The sequence below is a fragment of the Vulpes lagopus genome, chromosome 18 (genome assembly GCF_018345385.1).
Source record: "Vulpes lagopus strain Blue_001 chromosome 18, ASM1834538v1, whole genome shotgun sequence".
In the NCBI taxonomy this organism is placed as follows: domain Eukaryota; kingdom Metazoa; phylum Chordata; class Mammalia; order Carnivora; family Canidae; genus Vulpes; species Vulpes lagopus.
The window spans coordinates 38,293,998-38,321,343 of NC_054841.1; the positions used below are offsets into that span (position 1 = coordinate 38,293,998).

General features: G+C 42.1%; 1 protein-coding gene across 1 annotated transcript in view; it reads left to right on the forward strand.

Moving 5' to 3' along the window:
• Positions 1-27,346, forward strand: part of SPTLC3 (serine palmitoyltransferase long chain base subunit 3) — a 148,572-nt gene that overhangs the window by 81,283 nt on the left and 39,943 nt on the right. The window contains exons 7-8 of the mRNA XM_041733174.1: positions 10,237-10,342; positions 18,488-18,707. Of these exons, the coding sequence (XP_041589108.1) occupies positions 10,237-10,342; positions 18,488-18,707 (326 nt within the window). The remainder of the gene's footprint in view (positions 1-10,236; positions 10,343-18,487; positions 18,708-27,346) is intronic.

Sequence of the window (27,346 nt, forward strand, 5' to 3'; positions counted from 1 at the left end):
AAAGGGAATGTATTCTCCAAATATGCTAATATTGTAAAAGAAAAAGAAAGGCTGAGAAGATGATCCAGATTAAAAGATACCAAAGTGCTGTGATAACTAAGTCCAGTACCTGACCCTAGACCGGATTCTGAAAGAGACAAGGAGATGCTATAAAGGACATTCCTGCCAGTTCACAAAATTGGAATATGCCAGTAGTTAGACACTACAAGGTAAGATTATGGTATCAAAGTTAAATATACTGAAATGAATAGCTTCTCTGTCATCCAGGGTAAACAAACTGTGGCCTGTGAGCTAAGAATAGTTTTCACATTTTTTTAAAGATTTTATTTATTTATTCATGAGAGACACAGAAAGAGAGGCAGAAACACAGGCAGAGGGAGAAGCAGGCTCCATGCAAGGAGCTGATGCAGGACCTGATCCCAGGAATCTGGGATCACGCCCTGAGCCAAAGGCAGATGCTCAACTGCTGAGCCACCCAGGTGTCCCTAGTTTTCACAATTTTAAAGGATTGTATAAAGAACAATGAAGAATGTGTGACAGAGACTATATGCGATCTACAAAACCTAAAATATTACTATCTGGTCCTGTAGAAAAAAAGTTTGCTGACCCTTGCTGTAGTCTCATAAGAGATATATCCTTAGTCTTAGGGAAGATATACTACAGTGTTCAGAGATGCCATGCTATATGCAAATTAGTCTCAGTTCAGTAAAAAATTGTATGTGTGTGCATGCACATATATACATACACACATACATAGAGATAGATGATACAGTGATAAAGTAAATGGAATAAAATGTTAATAGATGAATCTGGGTAAAAGAGTACGTGGGTGTTCTTTTTTTAAAGATTTTATTTATGTATTCATGAAAGACACACAGAGAGAAGCAGAAACATAGGCAGAGGGAAAAGCAGGCTCCTTGCAGGGAATCTAATGCAGGACTCAACCCCAGGACCTTGGGATCATGACCTGAGCCAAAAGCAAATGCTCAACCACTGAGCCACCCAGGTGCCCCCATGGGTATCCTTTGTAGTACTCTTATTCTTGCAATTTTTTGTTAAGTTTAATATTCAAATAAAATTTTAATTCCTTAATCTTCTGCTGAAATTATAATTCAAGAAAATCAATTTTATCTACCAATTTTACAAAGCTTTCAACACATTCAGTAACTTATTCCTCATGACCTCCCTTTGTACTCACAGAACACAAATAATAGTTCTCACTTACATCTCTATAATAATTGTTAGTTGCAGTTATTTTATACCAGCAACCAGCACTCATTGAGAATTTACATTGATGCTCAGCCAGTGGCCTTCTCTTATGTACTTATATAATTCATGGACAACCCCATGAGGTAGATGCTAGTTTACAAAAGAGGAGATGTGGGCTTGGAGGTATTAAACAACTTGTTCAAGATCATACAGCTGCTCAGTTGTGCAGCCTGGAGCTGTCCATACAAATGCCACCCCTTCCAAATAACTGAGGGCTGTGTGCAGCAAGGTTCCGAACTCCATTATCTAGTGAAAATTCTCTCTCTCTTTTTAAGATTTTATTTATTTATTCATGAGAGACACAGAGAGAGAGGCAGAGACACAGGCAGAGGGAGAAGCAGGCTCCATGCAGGGAGCCTGACGTGGGACTCAATCCCAGGTCTCCAGGATCAAGCTCTGGGCTGAAGGCAGCACTAAACCGAAAATTCTCTTATGTATGAGCTGCTGTTGCTCTTAGCTTTCTGTCATGGGTAGAATAATGAATGGCCTTTAAAAATGTCCACGTCCTGGGGGTGCCTAGATGGCTCAGTTGGTTAAGCCTGATTTCTGGGTCTTGAATTTAAGCCCTATATTGGGTCTTGATTCCTGGGTCCTGAGTTTAAACCCTATTTTGGTCTCCATGCTGGGTGTTGAACCTACTAAAAAAAAAAAAATTGTTCATGTCCTAATCCCCAAAGCCTGTGAATATATTACATTATATGATAAAGAGGAATTAAAGTTGCAGATGGAATTCGGATTGCTAAACAGCTAACCTTAAAATAAAGAAATTGTCTGCATGGGTCCAGTGTAACATGGTCCTTATATGTAAAAAAGGAAGCAGGAGAGTGAGTGTCAGAGTGATGCTGTGTTAGAAAGATGCTGATGGTCACTGTTGGCTTTGAAGTGGAAGATCATGCACCAAGGAAAGCCAGAATCTTCTGAAAGCCAGAAAAGACAAGGAAATGGTTCTCCCCTGGAGCTTCCAGAAAGGAAAGCAGCCCTGCCCACACCCTGATTTTAGCCAGGTGAGACCATTTTGGATTTCTGGCATCCAGAACTGTAAGATAAATCTCTGCTGTTTGTGAGCTATAGATCTGTGCTAATTTCTTACAGCCCAAAAGGAAACGAATATACTTTTATTCTCAAACACACAAAATCTTTGTTCCCACTCGCCAGCATGCTTACTACTTTTGCAATGGGCATTCTTTCCCAGCTATTGTGCTCACATCAGAAAAACAGCCACTTCTGAGAGCAGGGGTATTTCCAGGGTCTTTTGAATGACTTGCTTCCTTGAAAGGTGAGAGAAATGAGATGGTGTATGGAAGGGGAAGAATTAAATGGGGTCACAATATGTAAGGAATCAGTTGCTGCTGGCTCTTTCTTGCTTTGCTATTCCCAGGATAATACTAAATTCCTCAGTAAACAATGATGCTTTAATCCTTAATGTGCATCCACACAGATTGGAATGATAATGTAAAGAAGATGTAGAAGATACTAAATTGCCTTCTTGTGTGTGTATGAGACATGCAACCAGCCCAGATGGAAGCCAATAACTTGTGAGACAGGTTCTTAGGAATGGCCACCTCAACCAGAATGTTCTTAAATATCGGGATGATGAGATTTCATACAACTCTCTACTTCTGCTCTCCTGGGCTTTCCTCTACGTGTGTCTTCTGCTTACATCCTGAAGATACCCCTGACTTTTGGAGGAGAAGAGGTCCTATTTTATATAAATCAGTACCAGAGGATACCCTTTGTTATTTACAGCAACAGTACGTAAATCAGAATTCCAGGCCCTGAATTTTTGAATGGTGTGTGGGTAAAAAATATACCTAAGGTACAGTTAAACCTATTCAGACCATTATAAGCTTTGAATCCTATGTGAACATGCATGACAACTAATTTGAAGCTATTCCTCACTTCTTTCTCAGTTTCCCACAAAATCAGAACAAGGATCAAAGGAGACCAAACAGAAGGAAAATTCTGAAAGGGAAAAAAATCGGAACACGCAAAGGCTACTCTCCAGGGAAACTCTCCAAGGAATCAGAAGTGCATTTTTAGCAGTACTAAATTCAAAGTCGGATACCAGACTTCTTTTTCACCTTAGATTAGTTCTTCCTGGATAGTGAATATTGACAATTAATGAGACCGTACCTATCATTTACTCTGCATTCACTAGAGCCAAGCACTATATTAAGCCCTTTACATAATCAGTTCATTTAATTTTAACAAAAACCCATATTCATAGTTCTTTCCATTATCTCTACTTGTTAGGAGGAAATTGATTCTTACAGTGATTAAATGATGTGCCCAATATCACACATGATAAATGGCAAAAGTCAAAATTCAAACCCAAGTGTGTTGCTCTCTCTTGATTCATTTTTCCCAGGAGCAGAGCCTGAAACAAGGGTTTGAATGCAAGTCATTTATGTAGGATATGATCCCAGGAAGCACCAGCAGATGAGTGGGGAATAGAGACAAAGAAGGAAAAGCAACCAACAAAGGGTGTATTGTCAAGCAAGTTACCACAATAGAAAACTGGAGCTCAGACCTCCTAGGAAACTCTGGTTGCCAGTATAGACATACCTCAATGTTATCTCACTTGAGACATAACCTCAGTGTTACATACCTCAGCGCCCCCAGTGTTACAGTGGGGGCACTGTGTTATTTATATACACCAATTCCCATTTGTGGATGGCTGGAGGCTGTTCCTGCTCAAGCTGAGTATGGCCTCCACAGCCAGGAGAAAAGCCCATGGACAAAGAAAGGTCTGTGTTTGCAATAAGAGGTGGGCTGAGGGATATAGACAGGGCCTGGACAGCATCTGCTAATGCTCTGACCTGCTAGCTAAGTCCAGCTACTGCCAGGGCATATGTAGGACCCAAAGAGCTGTGGGTCCTTGTGTAAAAATCAATCTAGTGTGATGGCTTACCCTGCAAGTAGCCTAACTTTTAATTCAGAATGCTAAAGCTGACCCTCTAAATTCCTCTGGCTAAGTGCTAAGAATATCTCCTTGCATTTTGTCCTTGGGCAGCTTCAGTGAAATAGCCAGGTCTGAGGTTGCCTTTGCGATTCATCAGGTACCAGAAAACAGACTCTTTAGACATTTCATAGCTGAAGCTAAGGAGTCAGCTCCAAGCAGGGACAATCACCATTCTGGTGCATTTTGAGCAAGTGGGCCTCAGCTCCCTGGGGCACCTGGATGCCTTTGGTAAACATCCTCCCAGCTGTGTATTAACAGCTCTGGCATTCTAGGCCTTCAAACCCTGGATAAATGTTAACTCTCTGGAAAAGTTGATATCTTCTTCCAGAGAATTGGGAAAATATTTTTTTCTCTGAGTCCGCTCACTTTACTGATAATTACATAGGACCTAGATTCTAGAACAATGTTTCTCAGACTAACATACACCAAATTCAGTAGTGGGGCAGGATGGGGGTGGGAGCTTAAAATGCAGATTCTGATTCAGGAGATCTGGAGTAGGGCCTGAGCTCTGGCATTTCTGCCAATCTCCCAGGTAATGCTGATTCCGCTGGGGTGGGACCACACTTAGTGAGGCTATAGGCAATCTCTGTCCTCAAGGGTGTCACGAAGGGCTTCTTAAACTTGTCTTGGAGAGGAAAAGCAGTCTTTTCAGCTGGGAGAGTTGCCATGGGGTCAGAGGCCTGGGCAGGCCAAGAATTTGGAGCAGCTGGTAAAAAAAAAAAAAAAAAACAGTGGAGAAGAAGAACCTAGAAGCACTTAAAGGCCGAGAGGAGACAGAAGAATGAGTGTAATGGTTTGTGGGAAAACTCTTCAGTTCTGCCTCTGAGGGCTCAGCAGTGCTATTTGAGTACAAGGTCAAACCTATAAACAGCACTGAGATGACTTTTTACGAGCCACAACTTTTCAGATCTTACGGTCTGACTTGGACTCCTGATCTGGCTTGTTCTCTTTAATAAACACAGCGATTGCCTCGATATGTTTAACAGCAACCAACAGTATTGAACTCTTGCTGTAATGAGCCTTTTACATGTACTAACTCATTTGAGCCTCATAACTACACAAGGCACCTAGTAGCATTATCTCCTTTTTACAAAGAAATAGACACAGAGTACTGAGGAGACACAGAACTAGTAAGAGTCAGAGCTGACATTTACACTGAGGAGATCTGAGTCCAGTTCCCATTTTTAAGCACAAAGCATTTTTACCTCCTTCCCCAGCCCTTTCCACCACTGCCTCCCCATGGCTGGTGAAGTGCAGGAGCCTTGCTCTCCCATGCAGCTGTCCTTGAGCGGGGCAGTTGGGTTAGACAGATGCAGCTAGGGTTCGCTCTGGTTGCCATTGACCTGAGATGCAGGATCCCAGCACTGACTGCTGAGCCTCCCACATCACTCCTTGAATCATATCTCACCTTCCTGCACTGACCTCAAGTGCTTACAGATCCCAACTCAGTACTGTGTTTAATTCTCCCTACATGCTATATCGGGCCAGAGCCTGAGGACACTCTGTTCCCATGCTTTAGGTTATTCCTGTCCTTATCTCCTGTCTCTGAGGTCAGAAGTTGCTGGTATGATCCCCTTTCCAGGTACACAGGCCCTGCCCCTAGCACCTGCCTTACCCTCAACTCAGCTCAGCCCTCTGCTCCCAGTTGCCTTTGCACTCTTGCAAGGAGATCACCCTGCTTCTCTCAAACCTGCCTAAAGGCCATTCAACACCTGCCTGCATATTGACAGAGCTATCAAGAAAATCTGAACCAAAATATTTACCCAAACTGTAAAACTTAATGTACCAAATTTTCAATGCATTAGGGATTCCCTCATTGATCTCATGGGGAAGAGACTCCATAAATGTGACTTTGAGAAAAACATTTTCTTTGCTTACCAAAGTTAGCCATTATGATCATGCTTTCTCTTAAAGTCTAAAGAGGTGCATATCCTCCCATCACCATCTTAAAAGTTAGAATAATTTATTTATCATTGTTCACAGTTACTTAAGTAATATTGCTTAATATTTCACATTTTGACTCAATATGGAAGGATGAAATTGAGTGTCTCCAAAGCAACAAGAAGAATGGGGGAACTGATGGGGAGCAAGGACTTAGAGTAACAAGTAGCATTCCTTCATTATGCAACCATCTTTTCATTTAAGAGATATCTGATGGATGCCTATCATGTGCATGCAGGAAAATATTTTTGGTGCGCAGTCCATGGAATACGGAAGCAGAGGGTATATCTAAATGCACCTGGAGGTGGTTTTTGTGGAGCTTTGAAGGACGAGTATGAACCATCAACCACATTGAGCACCATATGGAAAGTAGAGGCTGATATTCATCATAACCACCATGACTGGCCTTGGATCCAGAGGAGGGGGAAGCCATTGAGGGATGGGCAATAAGGGAAGCACTCATGTCTCAACAAAATGTCAATTGCACAAGAGAAGATGAAGAAGAAAGGTGTTGCAAAAGAAAATTATTACTATATTGGAGAGCCAGAAAGAAGAGAAATATCAACTTCATATCTTCAGGAAGACACTCTTTGAACTACACCCAACCTCCTTTCTGAAGATTATGGCTTCCATGTTTCCTTGCACCTGCTCTTCACAGTACATTATCTGCAGTTTGCCCAGATCCCAGAGGCTTGCTGATATTATCAGGGCTTTGAATTTAAGGACAGGCTCAGAAGTAGGCTCTCAAAGTGTATTTGTCACCTAAGCCTGATTGTAGTTTTTGGCACCTCGTTGGATCATTTCAGGTATTTAGCAATTCAGTAATCTGATTAGCCATTCCTGTGACAGACCAGGACTTGCTTTGCATGGATCACCAGAATGTGGCCTCCATGCTTTCATTTTTAATAGCTAAATGTTCATCACTCATGATGCCAGCTCACTCTTCTCAGCCCTTCACAAACCAAAGGAAATCACCTTAGTCAGCCTGATGGTGGTGAATCATGTCTAAGGCATTGCTGATACCAAACTTGTGACAAAATTACAAGTCCATAGTATGTAGTAAGTTTAGAATGATATTGTACAATAGTGCTGTGTATGTGCACCTTGATGGCATCAAACTTATTCTTTTATGTGAATTTCCATATCTCAGAATTTTCTTTAAAGAAGAAACAAGAAACTGGTTTGTTTGCATTTGGTTTTGGGTGGTTGGTTTTACAAACCTTTCATCAGAAAAAAATAAAAACCTAATCCTTCTTTCCTACTTCTTAGAGGTGTCATGAGGATTAACAGAATGCAAATATAAGTTCTTTAATAAGCAGCATTATTTAAAAATCCCTTGCAGATGTTAGCATGTGGCTTGTTGAAACAGCAGACTCCTACAAGTCCTGCAGAACATAAACCACAAACCCCTGAATCCTACAGGTCTGTTACCTATACACTGTAGCATTATAGAGCAAGACATTAAGAAACAAAGAGAAGCTTCCAGACATTAATGTGGGTCCAGAAATCCACATGAGTGAAGTCATCCCTTTCTCTGCCTAGCTTCTGTGTTTCTAAGGGGTCAGTGAGTTCCTGTTCACTGGAAATAAGGTGGGAAATAAAGACTGATTGATTTTCCCTCTGCTCAAGAATCCCAGTGTGTGGACACCAGGGTTTTTGTAACGTTTCACCAAACCCTATGCCCATGGAACTCTATTCAAGTGGAACAGGATGGGTTCCCTGCCATAGAAGGAACCGAGATTCCTCTCACTTCTATCTGCAAAATGCATGAGATACATCGTGGGGCCATTTAAAGGCTTGTCCTCTATCCTTCTGTCTTGCTTGTTATAAAAAGAATGGGGGGAATCTTCTATTTTCCTTAGTGGTGTTCATTTTAAGCCTAATCCCAGGCACTTTAAGCCTATAATATGTATGTGACCTATTTGATTGTATAAACAATAGAATTATCTCTGCATATCAGATTTTTCAAAGTCTTAGAATATTTATTTTGAAATGACTCCTAGTTTCGTTCACTTGGATTTGTTTTTATTACTATGGCATTGGGACCACACTCATCATGTGTCATTTCTGTATAAAGAACTTATAAATTCCAGTTCCCAGAAGGAAAAACACTTTTTAAACAGGAATACTTAGATTCAACATCTCTTCATTCGACTCAAAGACTAACAGGTCTGCAGTAGATTATAGAAAAAGGAGCTGTTTCCCTTAATCACAGAGGTTCCTTCAACATCTTAGGAACCCAGCCTAAAGCAAAATGTCCATACAGGCGAAGGTTTATTATACTGGAGATTCCCAAAATAAGAAAGCTGGGTTTTTTGTTTCCTTGGCTGCCATCTAGTGGGTAATAATGTCATGTCACTAAAACTCACTACATCTGTGAAGATCGAAGATGTATGCCTGTCTTTAAAACCAAACACGGGTAATTAAAGAAATATTATCGTAGACATGAAGCAGTTATCCTTTCTAATAATTTCTATTGATATCCAAAGTGTTATTCTCCTTCCTTTTTCCATGGGAAGGCAACCAATTCAATGAAAACATACTGATTTGGCACTAGTATCGTCCACGAGAACTAGCACTATAAAGAAACCCTTAAAATAGATCCAACCGCAGACTGGGAACTAAAAGGTAAAGTTTCAGGGCTCTCCACTGAAACCAAGAATCTCAGCTAACTTGAGCCTATACCAGTGATAACCCAACGAATAGCTGTTTCTTTGGCACACCTGTTCTTTGGCCTATTGGCCCAAACCAATATTGATTGTACTGTTTTACATTTATCTCTGCTAGGTTTCCCCTGTGAGCAGTTTTAATGGCGTCTTTAATGCCTGGAGAACATTATGTAACAGGTCAGCTGTTCAGTAGCATCTCCATCTTTTCAAATTAAAATCAGATTCTAGATCTAAAGTACTTCAGTGTCAGATTCTCAAAAAAGGACAGCTCAGGAAGTACAAAGAAATAGAGTAGAAATATAATGAGTCTAAAAAACATGCACATGAGCCTCTGCCATTTCTCTCTCTCTAGGCTTTGCAGGTTAAACATACACACACACACACACACACACACACACACACACACACACAGAGCTGGAATGTAGACCAGTCTTTCCCAGTGGTCTCTCAACCAAAGCCCAGTTATCTATATGTGATTGCATATAAATGAAAAGTCACTATTAATTATATTTGGCATCACAAGTTAACAAGAACAATCTAGCAGACATCCATCCTTCCTTGTTCTACATGACCATGGAGCTTGGGAAGAAGGGACAACAGCTCTCACTTAAGGCAGTTGAAGATAGTGGTTCTGAATGTGGGTCATGGTACAAGACTGCATAGGTTCAAATCCTGCCTCTACTGGTTGTGATCATAGACCTCAGGAGATTTACCAGACCTTCCTGTGCCCCAGTTTCCTGAAATATAAAATGAAGGTGCCTCCTCTTCAGGGTCATGGTAAGGATTAGAAGAGTTCTTACAAAAGGTATGCTTAGAAGGATGCCCAGAATGCAGATAAGGCTCAGTAATTGTGAGCACTTACTAGTGTGTCCAGATGCTTCCAAATAATTTGCCAAGGAATGCCAATTGTTCCCCTTACTTAAAGTTTTGAAGCCTCTGAAGTTGGACTATATGGAAGGTCAGGTCTCAGAGTGTACAAACTCAACTAAACTCTAACATGCCTGTGCTGAAACAATTGGTGAGCCTTAGTTAATGATACCTCTCTGAGTTAATTTTAACCTGGTAACAAAGCCCATGGGATGCATTTTATCCCATGTTTCGATCTCTGCTGAAGCAGGAGAACAGAGCCTTTTAAGGGCCTATGAAACCATGCACCTCCAGTGACGGTTTATTCTGGGTGCTATACAAACCTGATTAGTCATTTTGTCAGAATTAAATTGTACTAAAATATAAGCCTCTCTCCCCCCAGGTGTTCTCTGATTCTGATCTTTCTCTCTGAAAAAGTTCAGGTCTGAGACTGAGCCTATGAAATCTGATGCCCTTTCAAAAAAGAAAATGGGAGAGGAAAAGGAAAACCTTCTCATGACTCAGTTTCTTTTTTGCTATTATTTAAAGACATGCAAAGCCTAGAGAAGCTCCTGAGAGATGCTGTAATCTACGGCCAGCCTCGAGTCCGCAGAGCTTGGAAGAAGATTCTCATCCTAGTGGAGGGCATCTACAGGTATGGAAATAACCAGGGACATTTTAACACACTAGGTCCCACAGCAAGCTGATAAATGAGGAAAGTCTGACCTCTCCTCGCTCAATGGAAAAATGAGTTGGATATAACGTATTATGAAGAGACCTGAGCCAGAGCTACCAATGTATAGCTGTCAGGCCTTGGGTCACCTGTCTTTTCAATGTCTGAACATATGGAAGAACACCTCAGAGGCTGGATGCTTGTGAAAGCAGATGTCCTCAGAATGGTCATCACAAGGCATTGCTGACTTGCATTGATTCTTTCTGCTACTTTTGGCTGCCTCACAGTTTTGAAGACCTATGGGGGCTGGATTATTCAATATCAGAATGCTTTTTGCCTGGGTTGGCTGGGTGGCTCAGTTGATTAAGCATCACTCTCGAGTTCCACTCAGGTCATGATCTCAGGGTTATGATATCAAGCCTGAGCTTAAGATTCGCTTCTCTCCCTCTCTCTCTGCCCTCCCCAGCCCCTGGCTCACATGCTCTTTCTCGGAAAAAAAAAAAAAAAAGAATGCTTCTTGCCTTTATGGCATTGCTGATAGGTTCCCAGATGATTCTAACTGGACAGTGCACCTAAACTCCAGTTGCTTGCTGAACTTGGCCAATTGTTTGCATTAGAATACAAAAAGCCTGCACGTTTTCCACAAGGTTAAGGCTAACCTCAAAGGCAATTCTTGATCCAGAAGTAGGAGCAGCTGAACTTGGCATCTGAAGGTATGGTCAGTTTCCCACTGCTTTGAAGCCAAGCAGACAAAACACCCACCAAGTCACTGAGAGTTTTTACAAGGCATATTGTGATGGAATGGGCTTCATTCTCTGTCTGAATTGATTATCATTGCTGAAATGGAAATTGCCTCTAAGCCGTTCTGTCCAATGCCCTAGTCCTTGAGTCAAGGAAACATTACCTCAGAGGGCTGCCTCCTTAAATTAGTTCTCAAACAATCCTAATGTTCAGAGAATTAAGGGAGATGTTTCTTATAATTATAGAAAAGTGAACAATATTGAATGTAAGGGAATGAAAGCTTAACTTCCCCACAAGGAAAGGTGTGCTTACAAAGGAGACTTAGATCAGAGGGAGCTTTTGATTTAGCCAGAGTGCACATCATTTATGTTCCATGAATGGATAACAGAAGAAAAGTCTCCATCCCTTTTGGGAAAAATAAGTGCTTCCTCCTAAATTTAAAATAATAATATTATTATTATTTATTATTAATAATAAGCCAGGTACCATCTTGTTTTTTCCCTCAGCCTTTTCCCCAGTGCCCACTGTTCTGGGTGTTTCCAGTTCTTCCGTAGAGTTGCAGAGCTGGCATTTCGAGTAGCCCACTTTATGCATCACTTATCAGTATCTCCTCAGGTCAGCCCCCAGACAGTGTCCTATTTATGAAGTCTTTGGGATCACCCTAGAGCAGTGTTCTCAACCAAGGTGATTCCTTCCCCTCAACCCTCCCCTATCCTGGACACTTTGGACAATTTTCAGTTGTCACAGCTGCCATAGAGTACTACTGGCATCTAGTGGGCAGAAGCCAGTGATGCTGTTAAACATTCTACAATGCACAGGACAGGCCCCTACAACAGAGAATCAGCCTGCTCAAAATGTCAACAGTGCTGAGGTTGAAAGACCCTGATGTGGAATATTTCAATTAATAATTCAGTTTCATTAATTATTCGCTGGCCTTGAACTTGCTACTTTCAGGAAATGATCGCATATGGACTCTGGGCTGTCATAACCTCAAGCACAGGTCTTTCTCCCTGTGTGATCTGTGCCAGCTGCCAGCCTGGGAGGGGAGCCCTTATCTAAACACCTGTCATTCATGCCTGGACTCGCAGGAGCAGGGATCAGCTGAGGGACAGCAGATTGGGTGAACCAGAGTTGACAGAATCCAACTTCAAATAAACAAAACTTGGCTCCACTAAAGGAAAGTCGTGTTTTAAGTACTTTGATCATAGCTGAAGTTAAGTAGACCACCAGCATTTTACTGTCAACTATTCCCATCAGTTACACAGAGAAACCACTCCAGCAGCAGGGCTCATTAATGCTGGGGCCTATGTCCTACCACAAGCTCAGGAGGACAGGACAGCCAGGTGTGGACTTCTGGCTCCAAGCCAAGGCACCAAACCAGCACTAGGGCTTCACGAGCAATGGTGCCTTCTCTGGTACCATGTAACAAACCACCCAGAGCATGACGGCTTACACAGCAATGAGCTATTATTTCCCATACCACTGTGGGTTCCCTGGATCAACTGGGCAGTTCTTCTGCTCCTCATGGTGTTGGCTGTGGTCATTTAAGAGGTTGCCTTCAGATGGAAGTCAAGCTGGGATCTGGAACGTCCAAAATGACCTCACTGAGTTCTAGCTGTTGACAGAAGTACCTTGTTCCATTCTCTTCTCTGGGGTGCTTTGTCTATAGGCTCTTCTCACTCAGCAATCAAGCCAGAACTTCCTTACAACATGGTGCTATCTTCTGAGAGAGTGAAAACAGGAAAAGACTGTCAGTCTTTTCAGGGCTAGGCCCAGAACCAGTATGGTATCACTTCTGCAAGCACGATGGGTCAAAGGACGGCAAAAGGCCAGCCAACCCAGACTCAAGGAGAAGGGGGATAGAGCCCACCTCCTGATGGGAGGGTTGGCTTGTGTTTAGAGCGATGGGAAGACTTGAAGGCAGCCATCTTTGGAGGCAATCTGCCACAGTGGTTCAATCAGCTTGACATTTATTTATACAACGAAACCTCCACTCCTCATGGACTTCCTCACAGAGAGCTTTCTTTTACCTCATATGCACAGAATCTTGTCTTTAAATGAAATTATGACCAAAAAGGACTCATTTGAAGCTAGGAAGCAGGGCGTTTCTTAGACAGGCTTTGGTACTTCCTGGGGCCTCATTTTCCTCATCTGTAAAATAAAGATAACCTAGACTGGAGTTCTGGACCATAGTGGATGATCTCACTTGCCGCTATCACCAAAAAATGAAATTATTTCCCACAAGATTTACCAAAGAGCCAGGGTTAGGAATGTGAAATCAACAGTTCACAAATGCACTTCTACTTTTTAGCAATGTGTTATGGACACATACCTTGTTGACATCAATCAAAGCCTCCTTTGTTTTTTCACTCCCAGATTTGTTTTTATCTATTGCTGTTGTTTGCCACCACGGGCAAAGTCTCCCCACAACAAATGCCTCACATAAGTCAATTTTTTCATAATTCCTAAAAAAAGCAGTCAGCCAAATCAGACAGTTTCAGGCAGGTATCAAGGTAAAAAAAAAAAAAAGAAGAAGCCAGATACTAAGTCTAAGAAATCCTTAAACTCCACAAAAGCAGTTATGATAATGATAATTATAGTAACAATAATAATGTCACCATCCATAAACCATCTAAGTCTCATTATTTATATAAAGGAGGACATGGAGGACCCAGGATCTGGAAGGAGGCCTGGGACCTGGGTTCAAATCCTAGTGTTGTTACCTATAGTTGGGTGCCCTTCGTAGGGTTCTTTTGTAAGTATTAAGTAGGATCATTGAATCTCATTCTTGGCAGAAGCCCAGCCCATAGTAAGCCCACAACCAAGAGCAGCTGTCTTCATCATTAAATTACTTTTAATTGAAGAAGTTGCTGCATGGAAAACAGTAAGCTCTCTACATTAGTGAAGCTGTTTGCTCTTTACCCAGCTGGAGGATGGGTATCAACTCACATTTACTATGTGTCTACTCGTCACTGCACATGTATGACCTTGAGTAAGCCTCTCTGGTACCTTTGAGGTTACTGTGAAGATGAAGACACTTGAGCTAGGGCAGATAACTGAGAGGAAATAGAGCCAGGATTCAAACCAGGTAGCCCTGCTGGGACAGAGGCGCAGTATCAACAGAAGAATCCACTCATGTGTCCCCATCTGATGATGTAAACATAGAAAATGTAAAGTCATCCATGTGGCCTTCATCATTTACCTACCTAAAAATAGGGAGATTGAAACTTAAAATCTAAAATCTGTGAGTTCATGATTTGGGGCTTAAAAGTACAATAGTATTATTTTAGTGTTGTCATCTTCTCTCTTAAGTATTATTTTAAAGTCATACTTTTCTAGTTTTGTATCTCTGAGAAGTCTAGTTAGTTGACTCATTGTGGTTGAGAAATCTCAAAATTATTCAAAAAATGTACTAGAGAAGGGCAGGGGATCCCAGATAACCTAGGATATAAAGTAGCCTAACTGGAGCCCATAACTTTCAAAATAAAAGGTATGGGGAACAGCCCTTCCAAAAATACATATGTAAACAAATGTTTAAGTCTCAGAATGCCATTCTCTCTAAGAGTATAAGCCATTCTCCTTCACAAAATAGTGTAAGTTTAAGGGTTGAGAACTTTAACCTATAGTTTAAACAAAGAAAAAAGGAAAAGAAAGTACTTTATTTTTAATTAGTCTTAGCTCTTTTCACCCTCTTTCCTTTGTTGGATTGTACTTGGGGCCCACCAAGGAGATTTTTCCACGATGTAAGTTGACATACCAGTAGTTTAATTCCCAATCCTGCCAATGGATAATATGCTTTATATGTGGAGGAGAAGGTGATGAAAAGGAAATTTCAAAAGAGTCTTGTCACTTAGCTAATACATTATGTAACAGAAAAGATATAAAGAAATTGTTCACCAGCTTGTTGGTTTAATACTAATTCAAGTCCTTGCACAGAGCTTCAAATTAGGTGGTGGAATTATCTCTACCTATAGTTATATTTTAGTTGTTTTTCTTTAATTGAAGTCAAAGGAAAGCACAACTTGCCATTCAAGAAGAAAAAATAAAACACCGTCCTTGTTTTCTTTTTCATTTTTGGCACTGTATTTTCTGACAGCGATTTACAGGAACAACATAGATAACCTTTTCTTGCATGCACAAATCTCATTATCCTCCTTAGGAAAAGGTTCAATTCAAATTTGGTCACATTGAGAAATTGAAAACTTAGTGTGAGTGAATATAACTCTTTATAAAAGCTGAGTTCTCTCTAGGACTCATGTGTGCCCTGCAGTAACTCCAGAAATCAGCAGTACTGTAGAGTCATTAATCTTGGAGAAAGAAATATAAACCAGGTGGGCAGACTCCTAACATCAGCTAGACCAGCCCCAGCGAAGGATGGCTAATTAACTGCCTTGAGTGTCTGCAAACTGTTCAGCATTAACTCTGGCTCCTGCCAAATTCAGTTCCAGAACAAAGAATGGCTATTTGTGACATGTCAAGTTTTTAGCATACTTGTGTTACCAACTTATAACATGTTAAAGATGAGAAGTAGATCCTAGAATGTTGAGGGAATATAGCCATTTATTATGTATGACACCCATATGCCTCTTTCCTAGAAGACTCAACACAGAGCATTGTGTAGGGCTCACAATTTCTCAAGTCAGGCCTCATTGCAAACATTTCTTCCAAAGCTCCTCCTAAGAAAAAGAACAACCCAATGAGTGCTCATTATGTGCCAAGACACTTTACAAACTTTATTTCTAGGCTTCCTTAGAAAGATCTTATAAAGAGGGTTCCATCATCATGCTTACTTGACATAAGAGAAAACTGAAGCAGAGAACATCATGTGAGATGCCCAAGTCCTCAGCTGGTAAGTGGTGTGGCTACAGTCTAAGCTTAGTGAGATGGTTGTGCCTTCTCAGTGAAAACCATGTTAACAGGCAGTTAATCAAAGAAGTTACTGGAATTTATTCACAAACTTATATAAGAGAAGATGACTGTATTTGGTTTTCATTTCATTAAAATCTGAAAACAGCCATTCAGAATGACCTTGTGAAAAACACAAATGCAATAAGCTGGACTTCATTAAAATTAACAACTTGTGCTCTGTGGAAGGCCATGCCAAGAGAATGAGAAGACAAGCCACAGACTGGGAGAAAACATTTGCAAAAGATACATCTGATAAAGGACTGTTATCTAAAATATACAAAGAACTCTTAAAACTCAACAGTAAGAAGGCAAATAACCTGATCGAAAAGACCTTAGCAGGTACTCCACCAAAGAATACATATAAATGGAAATACACGTAAGAAAAGATGCTCCACATCATATGTCATCCGAAAAATGTAAATTAAAGCAATAGGATACCGCTACACACCTGTTAGGAGGCTAGCATCTGGAAGACTGGCAACAGTACATGCTGGCGAGAATGCACAGCAACACAAAGGCTCATACATTGTTGGTGGGAATGCAAAATAGTGGAGCCACTTTGGAAGACAGTTTGGCAGTTTCCTACAAAACTAAACAAACATACTCTTATCATACAATCCAGCAATCATGCTCCTCAGTATTTACCCAAAGGAGTTGAAAACTTATGTCCACACAAAATCCTGCACATGGATGTTTATAGTATCTCTATTCCTAATTGCCAAAACTTGGAAGCAACCAAAATGTCCTTCAGTCAGTGAATGAATAAGTAAACTGTGGTCCAGCCAGGCAATGGAATGCTATTTAGCACTAAAAAGAAATGAACTCTCAAGCCATGAAAAGGCATGGCAGTAAAAAACGTCTGTAAGATACCATAATCATGGATACAGGTTATCATACATTTGTCCAAACTTAGTGAATGCACAACACCAAAAGGCAACACTCAGGTTAACTGTAGACTTTGGGTGACAATGATGTGTCTGTGTAGGTTCATTTGTAACAAATGGACTGCTCTGGTAGAGGATGTTGATAATGGGGTAGATTATACCTATGTGGGACAGAGTATACGGGAAATCTGTAACTTCTGCTTAGCTTTGCTGTGACCTTAAGACTGCTCTAAAGAATAAAGTCCTTTAAAGAAGCCAAAAGCACAAATGCTACACTTGATGGTCATCCTACTCCCTCCAAACCAATACCCCTGGGCCTGGATAACTGAACAACCAGCCGGACTGTTTTGACTAAATCAACCTAACATTTAAGTTTATTTTTGTAATACATTAAACTTAATAAATAAACTAAATAGGAAGAAGGGAGAAGCTCAACTTTCTGTTTGCATCAATTGATTACTTCTTGAACTCAATTGAAGGGTTGCTTGAGTTGTTTGACAAGCTCCTTTGTGTGGTGAGGGTGAGAGTCTGTGTGTTTTCATAGAACTCAACTGTCAGGGCAGTCAAAACTGTGTGTGGTGTAGACCCAGCCCACAAAGTGTTCTGAGAACTGATTAAAGCCAAAACTTCTTTTCCATCCACTGAGTTCCAGAGGTGCCATGTAAATGTGAATTTTACTTATTTCTTTACTTCACATTTTTCCCTTTTCTGAAGGACCTGAAGAGGTTTTTGCAGCTTACAATACCATGAAAAATTAAACACTTAGGGCTAAAACAAAAAGGTTCATCTTCGGCAGTGGTTATCAAAGTGCTGTCCCTAACCAGAAGTGGGAGCTTGGTAGAAATACAGACTGTCAGCCCATCTCAGACCTGCTAAATCAGAAACTTGGGGGCAAGGAGGTGAGGGGGGAGCAGTAATCTGTGTTTTAACAAACCATGCAGGGGATTCTGATGCTCACTCAAAAATGAGAAGATTTCCCTAAAGGAACAGAAAAAAAGGGTCACTACCAGATACCCTTGACTTTCAATGAGCACTGAACAAGACAGCCTAAGAACTTTCTATTGTGCTTTCATTAATACTGTGTGTCTTAAGCAAAGTTCTGTAATGTATTTTTAGTTCTTTCCTTTGATCTTTGGCAATCCAAGCACTGAATTTAGGTCAGATAGAACTGGTCAAATAGACAGCAGCAAGCTTGAAAAGATAGATTACTGTAAAGTAATTCAATTAAAATGAGCAAAATACCTAGAATCCAAAAAAGGTCAGTCTAGTTACACTAGCTGCCTTTATGAATAAACTGATCAACAGTGCAGTGAGCTAATTGTTTACGTAGTAATTAGCTATAACAACTCAAAGCACTGAAATCTGTTGAACATAAATTATTTTTTTCAAGGAAAATATTGTCAAATTAACCTTACAAGATTGAGAGGGTTGTCTGAGCCAAATAAAATATGCTGTAAGAAGAAAGGAATTGCATGTCCCTGTCACCGCTGACTGGTGTCAGGGCAGGATGTCTGAGACGCATTGGAAGGGAGACCATTACAGAGCTTCCCAGGAAAGTATACACAAATGACAAGCATTTCTCCTTATGCCCTAGCATGGAAGGTTCCATCTTGCATCTGCCCCAGATCGTGGCTCTAAAGAAGAAATACAAGGCTTACCTCTACATAGATGAAGCTCACAGTATTGGGTCCGTGGGCCCAACTGGCCGAGGTGTTGTAGAATTCTTTGGACTGGACCCTCGAGATGTCGATGTGCTTATGGGCACATTCACCAAAAGCTTTGGAGCTGCAGGAGGTTACATAGCTGGAAGGAAGGTAAGAGAGGGACTCCCTGTGTCTACTTAAAACCTGAATGCTCTGGCGACACAGTTTGTAGGGCTGCTCTGGATTCCATGAGAGTTCAGTGCAGTTCACCATACCTCAGTAAATCATGGCAGCCTGGATACAGTGGGTCCACAGCCAAGTAAGCCCAGAATCCCAAGGAACTCACCCTCAAATGGTGAAGAGGAGCATGTGATGAGCAATCCCATTATAATAAAATGACAACACAGGCAGTGTACACAGGCAAAGACTTAATACAAGAAGAGGGGTTGTTAACTCTGCAGGGTAGTATCTAAGGAGTCTTAGAATAAATATCATTCTTATAGGCAAATGATGGGGAGAGGGTATATTTCAAAAAGAGGGAATAATGTATACCAAACCACAGAAATGCTAAGGGGATGCTACAGAACTGTGAGCAGCTTGGTTTTTGTGGCATGAAAAAACATAAAGCAGATAACAGCAACAGTGGGCAAAGGTCAGATATTAATGAGGTTGGCCTTGTGCTACAAGTTCTGGGTTTTAAGAGTTTTAATCAAAATTGTAGCAATATCATGCCCTTTAAGGAGATTTTCTGTGCAGAATAATTCTCTTCCACATTTTGGATAAGCCACAGGTCAATTTTTGTCACCCTCTCATATATTTTTTTAAAGATTGTTTTATTTATTTATGGTTTTTTTTTAAGTAATCTCTACCCCCAATGTGGGGCTCAAACTCATGAGCTGGAGATCAAGAATCGCATGTTACACCAACTGAGCCAGAAGATGCCCTTCTTATGTCCTATCTACATGACTTAAAATTCTGATCTGATGGGATCAGACTATTGAGTGTCATCCTTGTTGTTTTATGGCCAACATCTCTAGGGGGGTTTTCAATATAAACCAATAAATGTTTAAAAGAAATTTAAAAAGAGGACGGAAGGGAGGGAGAAAGAGAAAATGAAAAATTCCAACCTGGATTTGAGAGATAGATTAAGAAGTCAGTTGCCTGCCCTGTATCCAAATCCTGATAGCTATCTCATGTAGGCCTACACCTGTCCCAAAGTAACTTGTGGCAGTGATGCTGGCTCCACCGTGGAGGCACACCAGGCCCCAAACCAGTGCATGCAGATGGCATCAACAGCTTATCCAAAATTCCCAATAACTTACTCATTGTGACCAGCAGGAACAAAAGTTCAGACTCCTGATAACCCAGTCAGACAAATCAGGGATTGCAGCAGAAAACAGTCTGGTCATTGAAAGCCTATGATTTAAAACAGTGAAATCTATAGCCACTTGCCCTGCCATGAGATACGCAAGCGCTTAAAATGTTCAGGGTTTTCAGTGGCCTTGACCCTTCAAAAAGCATTACTTTCTTCTGAACTCAAAGCATTGTTTTCCATCCTCCCTTCACTGGCCTGTGGGAATTAGCTGGGTAATGCTAAAAACATAGGGAATGCTACAAAATTTAGCTAAATCTGGTGAAAGGTTAAATGTTCCCTTCCTCAACTGTGGAAGCGGAGGGATCAGAGGGTCTCAAATTTAGGAGGTCCCTTTTCCGGCTGCGTTGCTTTGTGAGCTTGTGGTTTTGTAATTACTTTAGCAGCAGTTCTGAGCTACAGAATTTTTAACCAAGCGTAACTCTGTTTCCTCTGCCAAGGGCACCTGAATAAACGGAAGCAAGCGGATCCTTGAAATGTTGTCAAATTTGGTAGATGTCACATTTTCCCCTTGGAGTTCCTTCCTGTGATACTCACTTTAAACAAAGGCTCTTGACTAGCCTGGAAGTGAGGACCAGCTCACTCTGATTCTCTCTTATTCTCTATCCTCAAGCCAGTAGGACTGTTTGACAAGTGTATTTGTTCCTGTCTGTGTAACCTGTATTCCTTTGGGGTGGACAACTGGGCAGTCCTGGGAAATTGTTTACATTAATCGCAATGCAGAAAAACATATAGATCTGTTCCTTTCCTTGCTCTTTAAAATATTCATCCTCTGCATGCTTGGATCCAGAGAACTGCAACATCCCTCCCCAACCCACTCCCCCTCCCCTCCCCTCCTCCTCCCTTCTCCTCCCCTCCTCCTCCCTTCTCCTCCCCTCCTTCTTCCTCCTCCCCTCCCCTGCCCCCTCCTCTCCCATCCCCCTTCCCCTCCCCTTCCCCCCTCCTCTCCTCTCCCCTTTCCCCCTCCCTTCTTCCTCCTCCCCCCTCCTTTCCCCTCCCCTCCACTCTATCATCCCTCCCCAACAACCTCTCATCTCCTCCCTGTCCCCCTACCCCCTCCTCGTCCTCCTCCTCCCTCCCCTCTCCTCCTCCCTCCCCTCTCCTCCTCCCTTTCCCCTCTCCTCCCATTCCCCCTTCCCTCCCTCTCCCCCGCTCCCCTCCCCTTCCTTTCCCCCTCCTCTCCCATTCCCCTTCCCCCCTCCTCGTCCTCTCTCCTTCCTCTCCCCTCCTCTCCTCTCCCCCTCCCTTCCCCTCCTCTCCACTGCATCATACCTCCCCTCCACTGCATCATCCCTCCCCAACCCCCTCCTCTCCACTCGCCTCTCCCTCTCCTCCCCTCCCCATCCCCGTCCATACTACACTGTAGTCTCCGAATTGACCACTAGATGGCAGCAAGATAGTCTTTGGCAGAGGTCCATTAGCCTATGCAGAGACTTAACTGCCCTAAAACAGCAAGATGCAAACTCTAGAAAACATAGGGCAGTTTTTAAGACGTGGAAGGTGAGCAAGAGACTGGAGGCCACTTGTGTTGTTCCCTGATGATTTCAAAATCAGTCAAATACACACCTGTCTGGAATGGTTTTGATGAGTCTGTGGCAAACCCAGATAAACTGGTTTGCTTCCCAACTGATAAGCCAAGTTAATGGAATTTTTGCATCTGTTTGTCTGTACTTTTAACTTTTTAACTTATGTTAATTTTAAATTAGGTATAGTTTCCATTTAAATCATAGTTTTTATTCCCTGAATTTTGAATTATTTTTGTGAAAAATTTTCACTTAGACTTTATTGGACAAATGCCAACAGTTTTAATTTGAAGTAAATCTTTCTACTTAGCTATTGAAATAATTAGAGTTTTTAGAATTCTATCATGTTTTTTCCTGGATATTTTGCCGTGTATACCTCAATTCGGGGGAGGTACTGCAAAATATCCAGGATTCTAGCCAATGGGCACAAAAGCAACAAAATTAACCATAAAGGTGTTAAAGAACACACACTAGGACCTTACATTTTTTTCTGAAACCCTAATAATTTCAATTATTGCGTTCATGGGGATCTTCGTAAATCATGAGATTTGATTACTTGAGTCAAAAACTCTATAAAAAAGATAAAACTGGCTCTCTTTTTAAATATCAATGTTAGGGTTAGTAGTAGAGGGACTATATTCCTTTTAACAGTTTCTAGGAGGCTCTAGAAGCCTTTCTGGAGCTGATCAAGATCGGGACTATGTACGTAGTGATAAGATAAGTCACAGAAGGAAAAGTGTCTAGAAACAAACAGGGGAGAAAAACTCGATTTGGGGCAGCCCCGGTGGCTCAGCAGTTTGGTGGCTCAGCAGTTTAGCGTCGCCTGCAGCCCAGGGTGTGATCCTGGAGATCCTGGATCGAGTCCCACAACAGGCTCTCTGCAAGGGGTCTGCTTCTCCCTCTGCCTGTGTCTCTGCACCTCTCTAAATAAATAAATAAATACATACATACATACATACATACATACATAAATACATAAATAATCTTTAAAAAAAATAAATGCTTCCCTATTAAAACAGAAAGAAAGAAAAGAAAAACTTGATTTGATGCTAAGATAGTACCCCAGAGAAGAGATTTTTTTCTTGGCCCCAGGCTGGCTGTCACAGAATGTCTGACAAATTCATCTCTACTTACTGGAATTTACTGCCCTGGCCTCGATCTTCTCTCCCCACCATAGGGAAACCGTAGGTCTCTCCAGAGCCAGCAAGATTTTGCTGTTTTGTTCACTTTGAGTTTGGAGCTACTGTAAATGATCTGCGAACAACGCAGCTTGGAACATTCTGCCCTTTCATGACCTTTGAGGTGAAATGTCAGATAATTACTTCTTTCCACCAATCAGAGCTCCATGCCATGAATGGCTTCTTTAAGGATGTCTGAGCTGATGGAGCTAGGTTTATGTTTATTTTTTAATTTGTGTCAGTCCAGTTGCTGAGGAGATGTGGTCAACACTAAAGACCTTGTTTGGAGCTGGTGTGGGGGGATCCAAGTGTTTCTCAGGCATGCAGCCTTAGTCCCCTTGTATGCCTGCTGCTAACCACTGGCTTTCATAGCCTCCATGGGCTGAACTGAGACTTGCAAATGTGTGCAGCAAAGGTAGCCTTCATGATTGATAGGCTGTAGGGCTGGAATTCTCGAGGAGGGAAATCAGACAGGGCAGCCAAATTTGGGGTGAGTGTTAGCCCCAGAAGCCTGGGCGCCAGACAAAGGCAGGCCCCTTGCAGAAGCCAGCTCTGCCCTGTATGCTTGGCCGCAGCTGCATTTAACAGCCCTTTGAAGTAAATGGGGGTCATGGTATGAACACCATGATGTTTATTCTAAGAGCCTCCTCTCTGATTTCCTCAGCAAACCACCCTTGCCCTTGAACTCCAGGCCTATGGCTAGAGAAAATAATCAAGTTTTTGAACTTACAAGTGAACTTGGAGACCTCAGTCTGAGGAGACCTCTAACCCACTCTGAAGGAAGACATAACCCAGACTTTCCTTGAAGGGACCAAAGCCAAATCCTAAGTCATGGTTCCTGGTGCCTAATGGGGGAATCAGAATCTGGGCATCAACACCTTCCTTGATGCTCTGCAGAAGTTACTTAAGGAGCCCCACTTTCTGAGCCACACAAGAAAATTAGCCTGGTCCACAAACTCAGACCCTCAGAGGAAGGGGACTCAGTCTAAAAGAAATAAGGTTGTGGGCAAGATAGTCTTAATGTTAAAAGGGAGTAATAACTGCACTAATGAGGCATTTATTCAAACTAAGAAGCAGACAACCTTGGCTTTATGAAATTCCCTAATTTGGAAAGGAAAATTAGGGGTTGGGGACCCTGAGAAGAGCCCTTGAGAAACCCAAGGAAGCTTTGTTTTGTTACTTTGTATGATCTTTGTCAGTGATGCCCCAAAACTAAGAGAATATTTCTATACTTGTTCCTAAGAATGCAGCTTAGTAGTTCCCTATATACTTCAGGGACCCTCACCATTCTTCCTCAGTCCCTAAAGGCCTTTGCTCTTCATTAGATCATCAGTATTTACCAGGCCCCTGCTAGGTACCCACCACTGTGGCTTTTAGAAGAGCTTATAACTCTCAAAGCAGTCTCACTCTCTTTGGAGAAATAAGAGCAATAGCCTCAAAGCATTTTGAGACTGATGCAATTCACTCTGTAATTTAGTACTGTTAACAGTTGAGTATATTAGAGATTCTCCCTTCCTCCCCCCAAAAAGGAGCAATTTGTGAACTAGGGAAAGCACCACAGGTGAAATGGAAGTGAAGAAAGTCATCTCTGAGCTCCCCTGTCCCCTCACTGCCAAGCCAGCTCTCTAGTTGGAAAAGTATAGTATGGTGCTAAGGGTGGGGACTCTAGACCCAGACTCTTTGGGTCCAAATCCTAGTTATCCAATCATGTTTTGGTTGGATAATTTTCTGACCCTTTCAGTGACTCAGTAATCAACTATATAAGGGAGATAAAAATAATACCTACATCAGACTGATTGGGAAGGTTAAATAACTTAATCCATGGAAAGTCCTTTAAATGGAGCCTCAAGTGGCCAAGGAATATCAGCTGTCGTGTTAGCTCGAGCCCTATAATGTTTTCAGAGCCATGCCGTCTGTCATGAAGTCTGGTATTCTTTTCTTTAAAATGCCTCTCTTTTCCCTCCTAACATTACCATCCCAATAAGGATGGAGGAAGAGCTGGGCTGAAAACCTTTGGTTTGCTGTCCAGGTGTACCAGGGTGTAGTTAGCTAACCTTAAAACACTACCCTCTGCCAAATAAGGGGGTTGGGATAGAGACACTCCAAGGAGTTTTTGTATTTTGGTCCCCTCCTCCCAGCCCATGCTCCCAGCTCTAAGAATCTTCGATTTGACAATCTATTAATGATAAACGCCAATCTCATTTGATATTCACTTTGTACCAGACACTTTTCTAGACATATTTAATTTTCATGATGACCCTGAAGTTAGTATTATTTCATTTTTCAGGGAAGAAAAGTAAAGCACAGAGAGGTTTAGTAACTTGCTGGTGGTCACATATCGGTTAAGTGGAAGAGACAGGATTTAACTCAAGCAGTCTGATTCCAGAGCTTGTCCTGCAACTCTTCCCTTTATGGGGATAACCTTGTCTTCGAAACACTAGCTTCTCCCTCTCCTCCCAATTGACTCCTCTATTCTTTGTTGATAAGATGCAATTCTCATTCCCAATTTTAGCACATGTCCCTGCCTCTCCCCTCCCCTGCATCTGTCCTAATCCATCCATCCTTCAAGGCCAGATCACCTGCTTAGAAGAGCCCTTTCCCAGCCCCTATCACACTGTCACCTGTGTCCTTCCCACTGTCTTCCACTTGGCTTCCCCAGGATTTCCAGGAGGCATCAACTCTCAACAAACAAAGAAAACCCTTGCTGCTGCTCTTGGAGCAGCACTGAGCATAGAACTGTGAAGAACAGCCTGGGAAATGACTGCCTCTTTCTCTTAGAGGCTCCCCCCTCTCCCATTCCCCAGAGTGAACTTTCCAAATACTGTGTAGCCTGTGCCTTAAGTCCGGCCATCATCATGCATATACTCTTCAAACAGTGAAAACTCACCCAACTGCTTGTATGAGGATCACTAAACCAAAGAATAGCTAGAAACTTCATTTTAATGTAAATGAATAAATGGCTGCCAGGGACTAGCCTTTCCATCCCCCTTCTCTTCTTAGATTCCCACATCTAGAACAGAGCCTGGAGCAAGTCCTCCCACAAACTTGCTGGAAAAATGAAAGCAGGGAAAAAGGCCCCCCAGGGGTACGGAGAAAAAAGAAAAAAAGAAAGGATAGGGAAGGGGAGGGGAGAGGAGAGGATGGGAGGGAAGAAGAGGCAGAAGGGGAGGTAATGGAGGGGAAGGGAATGGGAAGGGAAGCAGAGGAAGGAAGGAAATACTTAAGACTGGAGAGGAAAAAAAGATTTAAATGGGGAATTCAAAATGAAAGAGGGAAAGAAGGAATCAGAATAGAAGAAAAGGAAGAAAAAAAAGAAATGAAGAGTGTGAAATGAAAGACAAGAGAGAGAAAGGAAGTCAGGGAATAAGGATCCATGAAAGAGGAGATTTAGAATGAAGGACACATTGAAGGAAGCAGGAGGGACAGAATGGAGCTACCAGGTCTCCCCAGGAGGCAGGTAGATGCATCACATCAGCAACTGCCTGTGAGACAGGCCATTCACTTTACTGAAGACGATGACCTAAGAATGTTTAAGAAGCTTGTGAACAACCATGCCACCTATTCCCCAAGAGAGATGGGAAAGGGAAGGGTGGGCACAGTCCCAGGCTTGGAGTTGGGGACAGGTGTAGCTAATGAAGGGGTTTAGGAAGAGATGGGCTTGCCCGAAGCAGGGCTCCTCCCAGTTCACCTTTACGCAGGGATAATCAGAAAAGACACCTCAGTGGTATTCTAAATTGTCTCCTCATCCTTGAAGAGAGAAGGTGGCTGATGCTTTACAGACGCGCTGCTAATGCAGAGAAGTATTATTAGCCCATTAGCTTTTCTGCAAAGCATCCTGAAGGTCCCAAGCCAGAGCCAGAACCAGCGGGCCAGTGGAGGGTCTGGTCAGCAGATAGATGGCTGAGCACCTCCCATGCACCCCTTCCCATCGTGGCATTGGGTTATTGGAACATCTTAAGGCTTTCAGCAGGCTTACCTGGGACCTTATATTGGGCCTCGGGAGTCAGGCATGCAAGTGAAGAATCATTCCTGCCACTGAAGACCAGCAGACTGCAGTGGGTCAGCACTCCAAATAGTGTTGCACAAAAATTCCAATAGTTCTCTACTGTCCAAGTTGTAACCAGAGTTTATTTGATCCTACACTCTGGTTTAATTTCCCACCTCTCCCTTCTGCCACTCTCTACCCCACCACTCCTCTTTATCTGTTTTCATTCTTCAAGACAATTCTGCTTCCTCACTGAAGCCTTGCCTGTCTGCTCCAGCTAGCAATACCCGTCTCTTTCCTCTGCAGTCTTATACCCCTGTTGCATATAGTGGTCTGCATATCCTGTTACTTTTCCCCTCATTGCTTTTCATTGGCACAATCTAATGTTATATGCTCAAGGGCAAGAACCACATCCTATATTCTTGGATACTCCTAAATACTAAGCCAGTGCTTGTGCCTGCTTAGTAGTCAACAAATGTTTGGGAAATCATTCCTCCTTTATACATATGGTTTTGCCTTGCAGACCTCAACTCCAAATTCTCAGCATTCCACTTTTGCATGCCTTGTAAGTTTTTGAAGGAGAGACTAAGAAGAAATAGAAAAAAATAAACAGTTTGGTGATGCCCCTTGAAAATCAGATCACATGTGAGAAGCAAATGTCTTGTGCCATGGTGGATGGGGAGCAGATTAGATGTGACTCTCACCACCAACACTAAGACTTATTTGCCTTCTTTTTTTTTTGTTTCCTCTTT